The sequence below is a fragment of the Netta rufina genome (assembly GCF_964035555.1).
Source record: "Netta rufina genome assembly, chromosome: 3".
Taxonomy (NCBI): domain Eukaryota; kingdom Metazoa; phylum Chordata; class Aves; order Anseriformes; family Anatidae; genus Netta; species Netta rufina.
In genome coordinates this window covers 88,021,641-88,040,551 of record NC_140125.1, presented here as the reverse complement: position 1 = coordinate 88,040,551, position 18,911 = coordinate 88,021,641, and the positions used below count along the sequence as shown (strand labels likewise).

Below are 18,911 nucleotides of genomic sequence, written 5' to 3'. Positions count from 1 at the left end.
TCCTAAGTGCCACTAATCTGTAAGGCTTACCAGTATGGCAGGCAATCTGTTGTAACAAGACAAAATAGTGTTGTGCACTTAAATTTTAGGCAGATAGAGGGTTCAGCATATTTGCATATCGAGGCTGTGCAATAAGTAGTGCCTTCACTTCTCTCTAATTAAGGCTGCCAACACCTTCTGGTGTCTTAAACATCATGTTTCTGAAAACAGGGCCTAGATTTGCCAGCACGTTGAAACTTTGTGTGTGTGCCCACTCTCTGCCTTGGGATGCCTTTTGCTAAGTTGTTGGCAAAGTTAGTTCAGCTATTTTATGTTAACAAGGTAAGAAAATAGCTCATTTCTCTTATGTTAACATCCCCCCCCGATAGTGTGTTTCCGGAGGCCTACTAGCAACAAGATGGTGTTACCCTGTGGATGTTGTTGCAGAGACTGCAGAGAGGAGCTGGAAGGAAAAAACGTTGGTTTTAAGGATTTTGATAGGCACTGGTTTCCACACTTTTGGGACAGCATGGAGGAAAACACAGTGTGTTTGTCTGGAAGGACATTAAAAAGGACCTTAAAACTGACAATTTATACTGAGCACAATGTGTTGAGGGTCCTGTCGTCTAATTCTTTGTTCAGCAACCTTCTTTAACTTAGGTTGTACGATAAGGAGTAGGTCTATAATTTTTAAAGCAAGTATTGAGTCAGCAGTTCTGCCTCAACGCAGTGCAAGGGAATGATAGGATTAAACTGTAATCAAAGAGAGGGGAAGCAAAATGCTCCTTAATCCTAAGACTTAGTTGCTTGGCTGTACATTAAGGTTCTTCTGTGCTCTTAATGGTATATGATTGTTTTTTTATTTGCAGGTTCCCTGATGTATTTAAATGAAGCCACTCTCCTTCACAATATCAAAGTTCGGTACAGTAAGGACAGAATTTATGTAAGTATTAACTGTCATGTAAACTGGTCTGACAATAAATATCCTTTCAAAACACACAAAACAACAACAAAATTTTTTCCTCTATCACAGAAAATCAGCAGGAATAGTACCATTAGAAGGTTAGGAGGTTTTAGGCATTTTTTGCTATCTTGCTTGAGACCTGAATCAAATTGGTGCTTGCTATTTTTTTAATCAGGCAGAGCAATAGATTTTTCTCTACTTGACTGCTCAGTTGCAACTACAACACAGCGTTTGTATCACAAAGGTCTGTTCCTGTAGGGAACTTACCTACCAGTGGAGTAGCTTTTAACAAAGTGGTTCTTTCTTCATTATTTTTGAACGAAGCAAACAGGTGCCGTCTCTGACACCTCCTAGCTCAGATGTCCATCTTAATCTTTTATATTGCTATCAAATTGCCTAATTGTACTTAATGAATTCTGACTAAATTACATTTTGTCCTTGCCATCTGCCCTGACACTGACAGCTGTGAAATAGAAGAAAGATAAGAATTTTCTTTCTTATTTTTTTCCTAGTAGAAAGCTGGCTAGTGATAGTACAAAATAATTCTACACAATTTCTAAGTGTCAGTGTTCAAATAATCATCTTGTGTGTTAATCTACGGTTCTAAAATGAATTGATTTAGCGTTATACCCTTTTATTTATACAGAAAGAAGTATAGTTGTTTTCCTTTGTTGCAGTTAACTTTACACAGCTATAAATTCTTTATAGGCTCAAGATTAAGCACCAGCTTTAAAATAAATAAATAAAAGTGGCAATTTGAATGCTGTCCTGGAAAAACAATAATAAAACACACATGCACACAAAAACCCCAATGCAATAAAATAAATTCTGAAACTGAACTGGTCATGAGGGAGGACAGTATTTAGTTTCACAAACCTTTTCTTCATTTTAAACCACTGCTACTAATATGTTGCCCTGAGTGGGTATATTTTCTTTCTTTATTTCATTATTATTATCTTTTAGAGCTGGTTAACAACATTTGTATTCTTACTAAGAGGAAAACTAATATTAGAACTTGCAGCTCATGAGGAACTCTGTGCATGAATTTTCTATCAGAGAAATAAATGACGAAAATAGAAGCATCTAAGAAAATTAATATATTGTGTGTGTCCAACCTTCTGTCCACATGTCATGATAGTGTCCAAAATTCAGTCTTTGGATATGCTTAGTAACAATCAACCAAATAAGTTATTCAGGCTGAGGGTTTATCTGATTTTCTCCAGACCTTTTCCTACGAATCTGCTTTTTTCTGTGCTGCAGACATCTGTTCATCCTTGTATGTGATCTGGCCATTAAAACCAAAGTATGAAAGGTTTTTCAGAAATGTTAACTACAATGTATTTTTGGCTTTCCTTATTGTACAAAACGTTTTAGTTTTCCTTATTGTCAAAAACTAAAAGGCAGACCTGGTTTGAGATTTTTCTCAAATTCCTTCTCTATTACAGAGCATTTGTATTCTGTATTTCTCACTGTGGAAACAGCCATAGCTAATTTCTCGCAGTTGAATGATTTTATTGCCTGGCTCAAGCTTGTTCCCAGCAGTCCTTCCTGCTGAGTTGCTTCCATTTGATAGTGAAAAATTAATGTCATTGGAGGAGACTGCATTGTGCTAGCAAAGAGTTTAGTTTAGAGGAGGAAGTAGTGATGTTTTATCCGTGATCCAACAACTCATACAATAGGAAATCATTTAAAAGAAGAGGGAGAAAGGTCAAATTCAGGACATACTCCACAGCTCAGTGGTTAGGAAATTCTCCTGAGAAATGCGTTTTCACAGAAGTCCTGAGAAGATAATTAGAGGAACTCTGAAAACATATCCCTTCTTGTACCTATTAGCTAGAGAGAATTGTAATTGTTATACTTCAGCTGTACTCTTCAATAATAATAGAAAATTGCTGTTAACCACTTGGCTGGATACTAGCTAATTGTTTGCTGTTAATTGTTTTCTTCACAGACATACGTAGCCAACATTCTCATTGCAGTGAATCCGTATTTTGATATACCCAAGTTTTATTCTTCAGATACTATTAAAAAGTACCAGGGTAGATCACTTGGGACGTTGCCACCACATGTTTTTGCTATTGGTATGTATTGAGTCTGGGTTTTGTCGTTTACAGAACAAGAATTAAATACTTTGCAGCTATATGCAAACTGCAGCTCTGTAACTGTAACTGTAAGCTATTAGCAAATAAAAAGTGATTGCTAAAATTGCAAATTTTCTCATCCTTGATATGCCGTTTGAAGAATCTGGCAACTAATTATGATTGTTCTGTACATCCAGTGTTTTATGTCTAAGCAGTTTTAATATAATTTACAATCATAACATTAAAAAAAAATCAAATTTTAGAAGTGAAGAATGACAATTAAAACTGGGAAAATATAATGATTTTAATTGGTCTTATATAACCAAATCACATGCACTGTTTCTTTTTTAGATGATTGTGTTATAGGCAGAAAATGTATTTAAATATTATTATTGGGATAAACCTTATTTTAAGTCACTTGGAAAGTAATCATGTTTAAGAAAAAATCTATGAATATAGCATTTGATTGGAATACAGCCTTCTGAGGGTGTTAAACTTTGTTTTGTAATCAAACAATTGTTGAAATCTAAACAGCTGTTTTTTTCAGTACGTGCTGCATAACAACAACAACAACAATATATTAAAATACACAAATATGTTTCCAAGTGTCCTTGGCTCAGATTTTGCTTTGCAAAGTGCAACTGAAAGTTTCCCTTTAAAAAAACTATTGAAGTAAGCTTGATTTTCAGCTGTTTTGTGGATGCATTTAACAGAAGAGATTTATTTCTAGGTGGTTGCTTTGTTTTATTTTGTTCTGAAAAGTTGATTAGGTTTTTGTTTCCAAGGACTTTAAGCTCTAACATGTTGGAGGGTGGGCAGCTATAATATAGTTTAAAGAGAAACTTTACAACTGAGTCTATTACAATTTAAAGATTTGCTTTTTATTCTTGAAAATGTTAAATTTGCCTGTTTGTATTGTGATTAATTTTTGTTTTAACATTCAGGAGAATGGAAAACATAATTTTTGTCATGTCTCATGTATTCTTTTATTTAAGCTGATAAAGCATACCGTGATATGAAAGTACTCAAGATGAGTCAGTCCATCATAGTTTCTGGAGAATCAGGAGCTGGCAAGACAGAAAACACTAAATTTGTTTTGAGGTATGTACTTTCGGACCAAAGTTATTCAGTGAATTTCTTTTGTTGTTGTGTTTGTCTGACATACACAGTTAATTGTAAGGTAATCAGTCAATAACGTAACGTTAAGACCCAATTCAGTAAGTTATCTGTATCCTTCTACATACACTTTAATACAAGAAATTCACAGGGTTAAACATAAATGCTGACATGGTAACATATGGCAATGTCTGCATATTCACAGAAACCATAACTTGGTTGTAGTGACATCACATAGTTATTATGGTTTATGATGCAGTCATTTTGGTATCGTGCATCTGGTACTGTGGTTGATAAAATTTAAATTAGGCACTTTAATTATGCCTTGCAAGACACACTTGTTTTTGCCATAACTGTGTATGTGTCTGTTTTCCCTGTCTTTGTTTCTTCAGTTTCCTTGAGTATTCATTTTAACTATTGATTTTTGAGACGACTGCAGGAATTCCGTAATATACTTCTACCCTAATTTGCTGAATAAGTACTGAATAATGGGATTCATCTATTTATTGATGTTTGGGTATGACAGATACTAAATCAAGTATAAATAAACTATCTGGAGGCCATATTGCTGATATATACTAGTCTTCCTTCCATTCATGTTTTTAATGATTTTGACCGTATTTGTGTCATAATTTAACTGCTTTATACATGTATCACTCTGGAGCACTGTAGCTGGAGAGCACTGCTGCATTAAATTCACCTACAATACAAATACACATTATACAAAATTATACAAATACAAATTATTAAATACAAATTATTTAGGGAAGCACAGTGCAGGCAGTGTGAATGCTTTCCTTTCCCCCTTATCCTTGTTTCTCTGTGTAAATCTTGAACTCCCTTTTCTCTTCCATCATGTGTGTATGTACAGCAGTGGTGTTATCTCCCACATCCCAGGAAGAATTGTCATGGTTGGCCATCCGTCCTTCATACTTCTCTTCCCCTGCACAACCTTTAGTGGAGAGCTGTAGGAGTTGCGGCAAGGTGATGGTAATGATATTTATAGGGGATGTCCTAACTGAAGACAGCTCACAACTTTGATCCTGCCAAGAATAAAGACCGCAGGCACTGGGAGAGCATCCCCTGAGGAATGTCCTCAAAGGCTGTTATTCTTCTGCTTCTCAGTAAAGGAAGTTCTGATTACATGGCAGGCAAATAGCACCGCTGCTGCTTCTCCCCGCCACCTACCGCCACAGAGTCTGTGTACAAAATGTCATTGAGTTTTAAAAACAGGAAGGCTTTTTCCTTGTGTAATCAGAAGGCAAGAGGTACTACTAATACAGCTCTGTTAATGTTTCTAAACTTTTTTTGGAAGGTTCTATTTTGAGAAGTGTTTTTAATGTGTCCCAGATTTAGTTGTACATTTCCAGAAGTTATGCCATGTATTCAGGGGAGGTGGTGGTGGTGGTGATGTTTAAGAAACAAACAAAAACCACACACACACACACACACACACACACACACACACACAGACACACACACACACACACACACACACACACACACAAAAAAGCTGCACCTTCAAGAAACTTTTGAATTTGTTTCAAATTCCTTCTTCAATTGCTAAATTGAACTATACCTTAAATATGTATTGCGATTTCCTGTCTCACAATCTACATGTAGGCTTTTTATTAACATTGATGGTTGTGAATGCAGATGCTGTATGCATGGAACTTAAATTCAGGAAATACATCTGACAGTTCATGATTCTATTGAGATTACTAATATTATACAGATAATAGAGTAATAGATTCACTGTATTTGTATAAAAGTGTAATTTCCATATGCACATCTATAACCATAACTTATAACCATCTATAACTTATAACCAGTATGCCCACCCTTTAGCAAGTAGTCAATAAGTATGGTGCTCAAACCTGTCGACTTGAGGTAACCTGACATGTAAAAGATATTTTAACTTTATTTTTATCTTTTTTTTTACAGGTATTTGACAGAGTCTTATGGTACTGGCCAAGACATTGATGATAGAATTGTAGAAGGTATTATATTTTGTTTTAACTCAATTTAAGGTTCCAACTTGTTATTTTTATTTTATTTTATTTTCAAATTTGATATGTCAAACAATATCAGCTAAGATGAAAATACTATCAGAGTTCCTAGGACGTAACATACCTTGATCCTAAAGTCTTAAAATATATTTTTTTATTTATGATTTGCTTTACTTTTATTTAATAAGGTGTCATACAGTACTCGATCTTGACTTTGAGTTGAACTTCACACGTGTACACTGAATTTTATGTTGTATGAATCTGCAAGGAGAATATAATATTCTCATTAATACCTCTTACTACCAGGAAGATATAATTCCTCTTTCTCACCAGAATGTTTATCTCTTTTTCATTGTGTCTGTCTTTATAATAGGTTCCCAAACAAGGTTAGAAGAGAGTGTTTTGTTTGTTTTTGGTCAATTGGTTGAGCATCTTTAATGTTGCATGGAATTCCTAATTAACCAGAAAATAACTTTTTGAGAAAGCATAAATATCTCAAAACCCAAACAACCACACTAAAAATCTGTCAGTCTGTAGGTCCTAGTAGATATATTTCAGGATTATTACTTTTATTTTTTCCTAACTAAAATTTTTTACTTTTGCTTTAAATATTCCTGTTTACATATTTGAGCCATTGATTATTCAAGAGCAGTACTGCAGGCTTTAATCTCTTGTTCCTGAGGGTTTGCTTAAATCAATTTCTCAGTGCTAAAGGAACACAGAAAGTGGCCAAGAGTTGGATAATGCCTGATGCAGTATGCCATAAAATTAATTGGTGTTTCTAGGTATTATGATTAAAGTGTTTTTGTTTTGTTTTTAAATTTAAAACGGCATCCAGTGCATGAATTTTAAAGTTTTTTAAGCACAATTTTAATGAGCATGCTTACAAGATCTGTATTAATAGAGGAGCCTTAAGCCTATCTGAAGGGCCTCTTGCAATTTCTTTTTATTCTTAACAATTCTTCAAAACTATTAATATTATGTAAAGTGTCTGGATACCTGAACGAAGGTGTCTTAATAAGACAGCTATGAAAGTCACACTTGCATTTTCATAAGCTTTAAGTATGAAAAAATGAAAACCTAGCCAAAACAAAAGAAGATAATGCTGATGCTTCACTAAATAATGCATTACCATCCCTAATTTATCCAACCACTGTAGTTATTCCTTCATATAAAAATTTAATTTTTATAGGAGCAAATTTGTAGATGGTCGTCAGTGGAGGTTTAAATCTGAGTTTCTGCTCACTTAGTTTCCAATTAATGTGTTTTAGTTATAAGCATCAAAATACTTTGCAGATACTTTCCTTGGTTTATTGTTAGTGCAATTCAGAAAATTGTTTTTCTTTGGTCTTCGGAGGTAGCAAAATGCATTCTTTCATAAGCCTTGTGTTTCATAACTACTAAACCTTTTCAAACTGCCTAAGCTATGCATGATTTATATAAACATAAAACATACATTAGATTGTTGCCACTCTTTCTGTATGGGTTTTCCTTTAAGGTGCTTGAGAACTGCAGCCAGTATAACAAAAAATAACTCATTCACTTAATTGAGCTAATATGAAAGGGCATTTTTAAGTTGTTTTTGAAATCAACACCCTTTTCTAATACGTATTTTTATTCCCTAATCAATCTAACATGCAGCATGCATGACATTTAAGTGGCATTTTTGTCTGTGGGATAAGTGGGTAGTTTAGGTTTTATGAATAACAACTCATTGGGAAATGTCAAATTGTGTATTGTATCATAGAGTTTATGTATTGGTTATTTACCTGCTTGCTGTAGAAGAACATCACTGAATCATTTCTGGTAATAGTCTCTGAATTTCTTACAGTATTGATTCAAGTATTTTGCAGCGTTATTTATTTAAGCACTTCATTGTAAATTCCATCACAGTATATCCAGTACAATTTGCAAAATTAGTTATTCCTGATAGTTAATACTTCTCCTTCAATTTTCAAATGTTATTCCCAATAAGGTCATTGAATCATTGATATGTATTTTTTCTCTCTTTCAGTTTGGTAGCTTATTAATCAAATTTTAAGACTTCCTTATTTTTTTTTTTAAACAGCAAATCCGCTGTTGGAAGCCTTTGGAAATGCAAAGACTATTCGCAACAACAATAGTAGTCGTTTTGGGAAATTTGTGGAAATTCACTTCAATGAAAAGGTACTGGAATTTTGATACAGATATGAGTGTCGATTTTCACCATGAAATGGAAATGTTAGATTGGAAGAAGGCTAAATAGACTTACCAATCTTGCATCAAATACCTACTGTCCTTGATTGCCACATTTGATTATCACCTTGAAAGTAAAGCTAACGACACGGTACTGTGTCATTACTGGAAAATGGTGGGTCAAGTCAATGGGAAAATTGCTTCCATCTGTAACTAAAGAATAAAAATTGTTCCCTTCATCACAAGAAGGGGGAAAAGGCACATCTAAAGAATAACTTAATTGCTCTTAAGTATTTATGCATTTCTTTAATGCACAAATAAGCATGATTTGCATATAATATATCAACAGATATAAATCTCTTTTAATGCTTTAATACTTTATATTAATTACTGATGTTTTTATTTATTGGTATGAAGTTTTGGTACCTTGCATCAATATTATGTATGTAACAGAAAGCATGGAACATTTTTTTTTGGTCAGAAATAGTACTCATTGTGTAGCATTTGAAATTTTTCTTTGGATATATTTTAGCTTCCATAGCTTATGTATTTGCATATAGAATTGCTGCTCATGAGTGTGAAGTAGGCCCCTGTAGGTTCAATGCATGAGCCTGGGAAAAGTTATTGTGAAGGTAACAGGTTCTTTTTTAGGATTTATATATATTAGATAAAGATACATTTTAATCTTTGGAGCCGCACCTGTTGAAAGAGCCAGGTCAGACAATTATAAATTGATGAACTCTGAACCTCAAGTAAACTAAAAACATTCAGATAATCAGAAAAATATTTCTTCTTCCTAGAACTCCGTGGTTGGTGGATTTGTATCACATTATCTTCTGGAGAAATCTAGGATCTGTGTGCAAGGCAAAGAAGAGAGGAATTACCATATCTTTTACAGGCTTTGTGCTGGTGCTCCAGAAGACATTAGGGAAAAACTGTATCTAAGTTCTCCTGACAGCTTTAGGGTGAGTATTGGAGTCAGTGTTTGTAAAGCTTTTCATTATTGCCATACATGGATTTCTCTCATAGATCAGATCTTACTAAAATACCTGTTACCTTTGACAAATTCTTTTCTGTTACAAAATTCAGAAAATAATTTATTTTCTTAAATCTATTTGATCTAGAGATCTATAGGCTCTCTGCCATATTATCTTTATTGGAAGATTTCCTGTACTTGCCCTCTGTGTTTTTAAAATTGAAGAATCTTTGCTTTTTTCAAAAAATACTCTTGCACATCCAGCTGCTAGTAATTTTGTTATGATCTCTTCTTGAGGTGTAAAGTGTAAATTTTTTGACTGTGATCCAACTGTTCTGTGTGTTATAAAATCTGGAAAACTGCATTTATTTCTTCCTTTTCCAGCTGTGCATTTAGGAGGACCTGGGAATTTTGTCCTGCAATTCTGTCCTTTATTTTTACCTCACACTTTGTACCAGGGATCAAACTGCAGTGACAGGGTGGTTGTGCAGTCTATATGCTTTTATATCACTTTTCTTTCCTACACTGTTGCATCTTGTGCCTATCTTTCTCTGCTGTCTAGATTTGTCATTAGTACTTCTCCAGTTCTGAGTTTCTCGCATTCCTCTCTTCATCTGACAGAAGTCTCTGTTGTTCTTTAACACTCCAGGTTACATGATGAGACTTGACACTCCCTTAGGCTGAAAGCTTACACTTTTATCTCCATTTGACCTGAAGCCCATGCTCGACGTTTCCTGCCAGGATTATTACTTCTGTTCATTAAGCATGCTTCTGTTTCTTAAGTTTTATATCTGCTAATTTATTCTTTCTCTAGAACTATTTTTTTTTTTCCTGAGTTCTGGCTATCTTTCATCAACCTGTTACCGCTCCAGTCACTCAAGCCATGGAGTAGCCAATAAAATATGAATACAGTCAGTGTTGAATATAATACTCTTAACCATACATAAATGAAAATGAACTCAAAATAAACTGGGAGGAAATAAGACGTGAATTATCGTACATCTTCAAAAATGTTAGCTTAATGTTCAGTGGCAGGGAAAAAGCAGAGTAGGGTTTTAGGAATTACTAGAAAAGTAAATGAGAGTGAAATGGTGTGTTATACTGTTATATTTGTAAATAGGGTGCAGAGTTTTATCATCTCAGCTCAAAAAGGAATAGTAAAATACCGGGGTGAAATGCAGGTCACGGCTAAAGATAAAGCACTGGATAGTATGGACCTTTTAATTCAATCTAGTGTGGCTCTTCTTACGACTTCTCATTTGTTTACTGCCTTCTCTTCTTCTCCTCATGCTTTATTTTTGACATTTTTTCCCTTTTGTGAGATCATGTGGTTTTGCCTGATAACCCTGATTGTGTGTTATGTTTCCAGTAGAAATCCCACAAGCAGGCTGGCTTGCTGTGCTACCATTAAGCTTTTGCATTCTTTTCCTCCCATCTTTTCCACTAAACAGTTCTACTACTGCAATTTAACTTTTTAACTTTTTTTTTTATTCTGCTTTCCTTCTTTCTCCCCCATTTCCCTTGCTTCAGATTTCACTGAATTGTTTTCAAAAACAATTGACAAATGATGCAATTTCCTATCGCTTTCTTGTCCTTCTTGCCAGTCAAAATCTTTTCTTTACTTTGCTTTCTATATTTGTGTGAGTTACTCCAACCCTATTTCCCTTACTTTAAATTGTCATTTAATTCTCAGTGTTCCACAGCTCTCTTGTTGCAGTGTTGTGGTTTAATAGGGCAGGCAGCTCAGCACCACACAGCTGCTTGCTCTCTCTCCCCAGCTGTGATGGGGGAAAGAATCAGGGAGGTGAAAGTGCAAGAACTCAGGGGCTGAGATAAAGACAGTTTACTAGGCAAAGCAAAAGCTGCATGCTCAAGCAAAGCAGGGAATCCATTTGCTATCTCCCATTGGCAGGCAGGAGCTCAGCCACTTCCAGGACAGCACGGCTCATCACGGGTAGAGGTTGCTTGGGAAGATAAATGCCATCACTCCCCTTCCTCCTTCTTTACTCCAGTTTTATTGCTGAGCACTACGCCACCTGGTGTGGACCATCCCTTTGGCCAGCCTGGGCCAGCTGCCCTGCCTGTGTCCCCTCCCAGCTCCTGGGGCACCCCCAGCCTCCTCACGGGCAGGGCAGCATGAGGAGAGGAAAGTCCTTGGCTCTGTAGGCAGTTCTCTGCAACAACTAAAACAGCAGTGTGTTATCACCACTATTTTCATCACGAGTCCAAAACATAGCATCATACAAACATCTACAAAGAAAATTATCTCTATCCCAGCCAGAACTGTGGCATGCAGTTGTCGTTTTTTTTTTTTTTTTCCTGAACTAATACAGTTGTACAACTTTTTTCTTATTATTTTCCTGGTTGTTCTTTTCCTTTCCTATCAAAGCAGGCTTCTGTTTTCCCACTTGGGGTCCTTCTAAGCCTTCTCTCATTTTAGACTGTCATCACCAATTTTACTAGTAAGGTGAAGACTTCAGTCACTCATTCCTGCACTTTTATTATTCATACATGATTTATACATCTATGTGCATCAAAAGTATATATGTATCCTTTTGACAAACACACTTGAACTATAAGTATCTGCAAACATCATTTTGTGCTTTGTTGACTCGTGTTGATAAGAAAAACACTGGCAAATCAAATCCTACTGGTAGACACTTGTTAGTTGTTTGCTGGAGTTGTGTCATTTGTCTCCGTCTCTCCATTGTCTCTTGGTTTATGCCTGGCTTGGAATCTCGGTGACGCAGAACTCTGTGCATTTCTGAAGCACACAGAGCAAATTGCTGCCTAGGGCTTGTAAGGGTTTTGTAACGCCAGCCGGGAGAGCATGTGGAATTACAGACATAAATTAACTGACTGTCATCTCTGTAGACTTCCTTTTTCTTAAGTGAGGTGAGGAGCACTGCTAACAAAGCATTATGCTACCGTATTAAGATTTTTTTTTGTTGGTGTTTTTCCACTACTTCATTTTCTCAATAAAACTTGTTGCACTGTGCCTATCTGTTACTTTATCCACACTCTTTTTCATCAGAATTTAGTAGAGGGCTAGAAGCCTTAAAGATACGACGTTCCTACTACTTTTGTACAAAGCAGTAGTTACCAAGGTGAGACCTGTGTTAGCTGTGGGCACGGCAGCTGCACACCAGTCACTAACAGGTTGCTGCTGCCTTTTCAGCCGGCCAGGTCTGTGCGTGCATGCTGATGAGCTGGGTGCAGAGCTGTAGTTCTGTACAGTACACACTGTGCATTTCTCCATTAGTATCCAGATGATCTTGCTCCCTAAAAGCCAAAGCTTTCTTCTTTACTGCCCAACTATTACACGCAGTATTCTTTTGTATGTTTTAAATCTAAAATCTCGAGCAGTTTTTCAAAGATGTGTTTTTATTGCACAGTCACTGCTCCATTAAAAATTATTTCTTGCAGCTCCTGGATTGTTAATTCTATAACTGGATATGTCATGTGCTCACTCTTGGGATTTTTTTCATCAAAAGCTCTGCTCATGATCTCTGCTTATGATATTCAGTTGCAGATGTCAAAATTATAACCTGCTTAAAATCAGGCTGGTGCAGTGCAGTACTGAACAACACAATTGCCGGCACAGAAGGTACTCGCTGTGCCTGTTGCATTTACAAAGAGCTTACAGTGACACCTGCCTTGTCATGCTGTCTTATGATTTTTTGGACTTCTGCTGTAAGGATTATTTTTTCTGTGCTCTTCACTCGTTTGCTGCTTCAGGTTTTTGTCATGAAATGTGGCTCTGATTAATAATTCATGTTTCACTTTTTTTAACACATTATTTCTTGACTATGTATCTGTCTTGTTCAAATTACTGAGGAAAGACAGTCTATCAAGCTTCTAACCATAGATGGAGATATTTTGCTCACTAGCATTTGGTGTTCGATCAATGTTTAGATATCAATGTTAATCTTTTGGAGGCCTGTCAAGAAAAACTTTCAGGAAAAGATTTTATTCTCAGATAAGTTGTTTAGAAAAATCCATCCCTAGGGCTGCAGTTTTACATTTTTTCTATTTTGCCACTTTCCTTGTGGCTTTTAGCTTATCAAGTCAAAGTCCAAGTTACACACAGAGAGGGCCTTAAGACTCAAGTGTGTTTTGCTCAGTGCTTGGTTTCTCTTAACTGTATTAACTTGAAAATAGGAACTTCTCAGATCTAAGGCGGTTCTCATTTTTCACAGAAGTGAAATGACATTAAAAGACAAAGGGCAACAATGCTCTGTTCTTCTGCCAGTTCCCCTGCCTGTCCTTGACTTAAGCAATCCCTTGTAAGCTCCTCCCTGTGTGTTTGGCTGTCTCGGCATTGGCCGTGCCTGCTCTGGGCACTTGAACCAAGACAACTGCATTGGCTTCACCTGCCTGAACTGTCTGAATTTCAGCAGTGCTGATGGGGGCTACCTCTCCCTTAGCTCGTCCTTTCCCTGCAATTCCTCTAGGAAAGTGTGAATTTACGTGGCGAAATGGCTGTAAGGAGTTGCAGGTTTCTCTTCTCGACCCACATCTGAACACAGCAACACACAAAAACATGCAGCCCTGGTTGCTCATATTTTGGGTTCCCCTGCAGTACTTCTCAGATATTCCATGTCGCTAGGTAATCCTCTGCTGAACCTTGTTGGTCCAGGTGGCTTTGACTGCACCACATGGCTTTGAAAGTAAACCTGCACAGACTATAGTTGATATATATGAGAAGCTGAATTTTTGCACATCTTGGTTTCCATATGGTTTCCATTAAGGTTGCCTTATATTTGTATATATATATATATATATATATATATATATATATATATATATATATATGTATATATTTCATTTTGTATATAAATTTTAATCAAAGTGTGGAATTAACTGCATGCATTTAGTTGCAAACTTCTTTGTATGTGGGCAGACCAAGAAATCAGTTCAGTTCCTTTCGACAAAGAGCTCTTACTACGATTTTGGACAGATTTCTTATTTTCAACTGAACAAATCAGAAAGGAAAAGTTGTTGATCCCATTTTACTGGAAATGTCAGTCATCATCTGAACGCTTGATTTGTTCCCTTTACTATACAATGTGAGATGGATATCAAAAGCCAGATTCTGAATTAGGCTTTTGCTTGGACTAGATTATAAACTTTTAAGACTGTTCAAGGTTTTTATTATGCTATGTCTCTGACTGCTTATAGAAATATATCACTGGTGAGGAAAAAAGCAACCATACAAGTACATTATAGATAGTAGCACAGCTTCTTTGATCCTATCTCTCTCATCACCTCACAGCACTATCTAAGGCTTCTATATTGCAGAAAACATAAACAGTATTCTGAATTTTATCTGGTGTTATGTACAGCTTGGTGGAGTAAAATTTGGTATTACAAATTGGCCATAAAATGTATTTTCTTGATTCCTGATTTTAGTTGTCTTTTATGTAATGTAGTAAATTTAGTAGAGTTAAACAAAGAAAAGATGGTGAGACTTAACAAATGAATATCCCATTTTGTCAAAACCTACTTCACTTGTCAAGATTGAAAAGCTTTCGATAGGAGTTTGTTACAGTTGCACTTCTCTCTTTTTTTTTTTTTTATATTATGAAAAAATGTAAAAACTTTTTCAATGAATGAATTCTGAATACCTGTAGTATTGTGGTTATTATTATGTGATTGAAACAAGCCATGCAAAGCAAGCCTTAAGTAATAGCATAAGTTTCTCTCACTTCTGCCTTTGTGTGCGTTTTTTCTGTTTTTATTGTTGCAGTATTTAAATCGGGGCTGTACCAGGTACTTTGCTAACAAAGAAACAGACAAGCAGATTTTGCAAAATCGCAAGAGTCCTGAGGTATGTTTTGTATCGTCAGTTAGTTTGTATTAACTAATGCAGAAAGCATTGAAAATGATTACAGTTTTGCAATGTGGAATGAAATGTTCATTTTACACATCTTTATAGGTCTAAAGAGTTACTGTTAAGGGTTTTGGAATTCAGTCCTAAAAATATATTTCAACGTGCATCTTAAAATTCTCAGTGGAACACTATATAAAATTGTCTCATTTTCATTCTTATAATAATTACACTTAACAATTCAGAATGTCTTCAGTGGAAAACAAAAAAAAATCAAGACTTTTTGTCATTTTCTTTTTAAATTTTAATACTGTTAGGAATACGTGAGAAGCAGTAGTTGTCTTCCAAAGCTGTTTTGGCTGGATTTTTGAAGTGATATTCCAAACTGTTTTCTAAAATATTAGCACAACTTTACTTCCAGAACAAGTAAATCTCCCTCCCTCTGACATACGCCAGAGAGTGGTGTATCCTGGAGGCAAGTGGAACTTCAGAACATTTTTTTTCTTCTTGTTCCATCTCCTGTTACATTTTTAAAAATAGTGTTATCAGAATTTATATTCTTAAGCCTTTGAGCTTGTTTGCCTGAGGACACTTCAAGAAATTAATCTGAATTGATAGTATATCTGTACTGGAAGTTGTTTAAACACTTCATTGTAATTCCACTCTAATCTCTAATAGAATTTTCATCTATTCATACCTAAAGGAAGAATTTTTCATTTGTATAGCTGGAAGATTTCTCTTTGCTTAAAGAAACCCATACTTATGATTCAATAGCAGGGCAAGTTACATGAGGAATAATATTAAGTTGACTCAAGAGCTTCTCTCCCCCTATGACTTTTGAGAACTTGGGTTTGGGATTGTATGTAGCTTGTGCGTAGTTGTGAAGGACAGAAGAGATGCTTCTTTTGCTCAGATCAGCATTGGAAAGTCCACCCCCAGGTTTCTGATGTTTATAATGTTATAATAGGATGCACATAATGCCAATTTCCTTGTCTTTAAGTTGTTTTCTGTAATCAGGGATGATGGAGAGCGAGGTACGGAAGTATAGATACTTAACTCTTCGTGTATAGGCTAAGAGATATTTAGGAGATTTTGCCTCAGTTTGCCTTAAATGAAGATGTGTAGTGAAGTTGGCCATTTACGTAGGCATAAAGTATCAACATTCACTTATTCTTGCTACTCAAAGATGTGGTCACTGATGTGATTTACAATCTGGTGTTCTGTCATAAATATGTCTCTAAAGGGCTTAATTTGGCAGAAATGTTTCTCTAAAACTACAGCATGCTGAAAGAGTAATTCTGAAAATATGTTGGACATTAAATAGTGGAACATATGCTGTAATACATTTATATTGCAGCCATGTCAATTTGAAGGAGCAATAGAGGTTCAAATTTCAATGAAGTAAAAATCTAATCTAGTCACTTAAACAGGAATACATTGTTCAGTTCAAATACATTGTTCATTTTTGAAAATCAGGTGTTAATATTTGCTTTGTCATTTAATGAAAAATATTGTTTATTTTAATAAAAATAGCTGGAATAGTCAATTAATACTTAAATTATTTTTGTGTTTTCCTTATCAGGAAGATGAGGTGATCATTTTACATAATTAAAACACGTAGTTTAATTTTATTGATGTGTTTAAATGTTGTGTGAAGTGAATTTTTCAGATGCATGTGGTGTTTTGTTTTGATAGAATTGTTAGTTTATTTGATGTTAATGAGGCTTCCACTTAAATGAGTAATTCTTAGCTGAAAACATTTTAAAGTAATTGTAAAAGCCTGCATCAATCTATGCATGTTCAGTTAGTCTTTTGATTGCATGCAGATGTTTCACTACTATTTATAACAGTTATTAAAATGACTTTTGATGTATTTAAAATGGAAATTCTGTCAGCAAAATGTTAAATTGATATATTGTAACCTAGCTGCTATTCTTCTAGCCAGTAGAATATTGGCAAACAACTTTACTGTTTCTTTATCACCAGCAAATGTTAACAATCATATTCCTTTATGTAAGTCTGTGTGGATACTCATAGGGAATATGCTTCCAATTCTAATTTGTCCTGTACTCCTTTCCCATGGCCTGTCAAAGCCATTCTGTTACCTTCTTTTAAGGACCTCAGTGGTCTTTCAGTTGCTAGAGGCTAGAAATACTCCTTGGTATATGTACTTCTAAAGCTTCTTTAGCCAAACTTTTCCCTTTCCATTGCTGACCATCCTGTGCTCTCCTGTCCTAAGCTGTCAGACTCTCCAAGTTCTGCTTTCTGAAGGTAGGTTGCAGTCCTAAGGGTCATGCTCTGAAATATAACCAAATTAAAACAAATCAAGATTCTTCCAAAGCCTGTATTGTGTGAAGAGCTCTAATCTCTTTATAATTAGTTTGAGTTTTGCATGCTTTTTAATGCTTTTTGTTATGCTATTCTTGCCTGGAAATAAGTATTTACATTTATTTTTAAAATAACTTACTGATCTTTTTGTTGTTTTTTCATCTTGTTGTTTTATAGTATCTTAAGGCAGGTTCCTTGAAGGACCCACTCTTAGATGATCATGGAGATTTCAACAGAATGTGCACAGCAATGAAGAAGATTGGACTGGATGATGCAGAAAAACTTGATCTTTTTAGAGTAGTGGCTGGTGTCCTTCACCTTGGAAATATTGATTTTGAGGAAGCTGGGAGCACTTCAGGTTAGAAGAAACAAATTGATTTCTGTAAAAAATACTGAAAATGTCTCTTGATTATTACTCTTCATGTGAATTACTGCTTTAGAACACTCCCTTATATTGAAGGGTAATTCAGTCTTTAATCGCCCCATTTTTAAGTCAAGCTTACTTGTTTTAAAGTTGTACACTTCATATGCTCTGAAAGCAAAAAGACTATCACTGAAATTGTTCAAGAAATTGTTAATGTGAATTTTGATATAAAGAGATGTCTTGTGTCCCAAAACTACTTCATTTTTAATAACAACAAAAAAATTGAACTTCTTGCTAATGTCATGAAAACATCTTGAAATTAGAAACTCCATCTGTAGTGAAAGGCAGTATGTTCTTTGGCTTCCCAAAATGTCATGTTAAGTATTTTCAAGAGATGAAGAAAAATTGCAGTAATTTTTTTGGTGAATATAAACTTAATGATTTTAATATGTTAGCTCACAAGAGGAGTTGGTATGAGTGTAGCTGGTACTTACTAGCAGAATGCCTGGGAAGGCTGGTGAAGGGGGAATCAGTATTTTGGGAATAGTTGTTTTTGCCTTACTACTAAAATCAGCCTTTGTAAGTTGAGGACTGTTGTCCATAGATTCCTAAAGAGTTAAGAAACTCCTCATCTGGATTTTCTGGACTTAGTACAAAGATGACTATAGGAGATAAAATAGTCATTCAGATCTTCATCTGTTGTTGCAAGATAAAATGCGATCAGTTCCTCTTAGTCTTACTTCATGCACATATAGCTGTTGTCAAACCTGGTAAAATTTTTAAAAAGGGCAAATCAAAGAACATTTTAAAAGGTGTTTTGAATGAAGAATTAAATGAATATTAGCCTCTTAGGTTCAGTGGCTCCTGATCCAAGCACTGAATTATCACAGAATTGCAGAAACCTTCAGGTGGGAAGGGTTGTCAGGAGGTCTTTCATCCAATATTTCCTGGTCAAAGCAGGGCCGATACTGAATTCAAACCAAATAGTTCAGGGTTGTTCATAGGGATGGGAAAAACTTCAAAGAGAAGATTCTACAACTTCTCTGGGAAATTTGTTTCACTGCCTAATTATTGTCACAGTGAAGCTAT

The 18,911-nt window shown here is 35.3% G+C and overlaps 1 protein-coding gene across 1 annotated transcript in view; it reads left to right on the top strand.

Annotated features, from left to right (window-relative positions):
* The window catches only part of MYO6 (myosin VI), a 105,613-nt gene that overhangs the window by 37,867 nt on the left and 48,835 nt on the right, over positions 1-18,911 (top strand). Inside the window, exons 4-11 of the mRNA XM_084283691.1 lie at positions 849-922; positions 2,895-3,024; positions 4,020-4,125; positions 6,085-6,140; positions 8,218-8,315; positions 9,125-9,289; positions 15,050-15,130; positions 17,636-17,816. Coding sequence (XP_084139817.1) covers positions 849-922; positions 2,895-3,024; positions 4,020-4,125; positions 6,085-6,140; positions 8,218-8,315; positions 9,125-9,289; positions 15,050-15,130; positions 17,636-17,816 — 891 coding nt within the window. The remainder of the gene's footprint in view (positions 1-848; positions 923-2,894; positions 3,025-4,019; positions 4,126-6,084; positions 6,141-8,217; positions 8,316-9,124; positions 9,290-15,049; positions 15,131-17,635; positions 17,817-18,911) is intronic.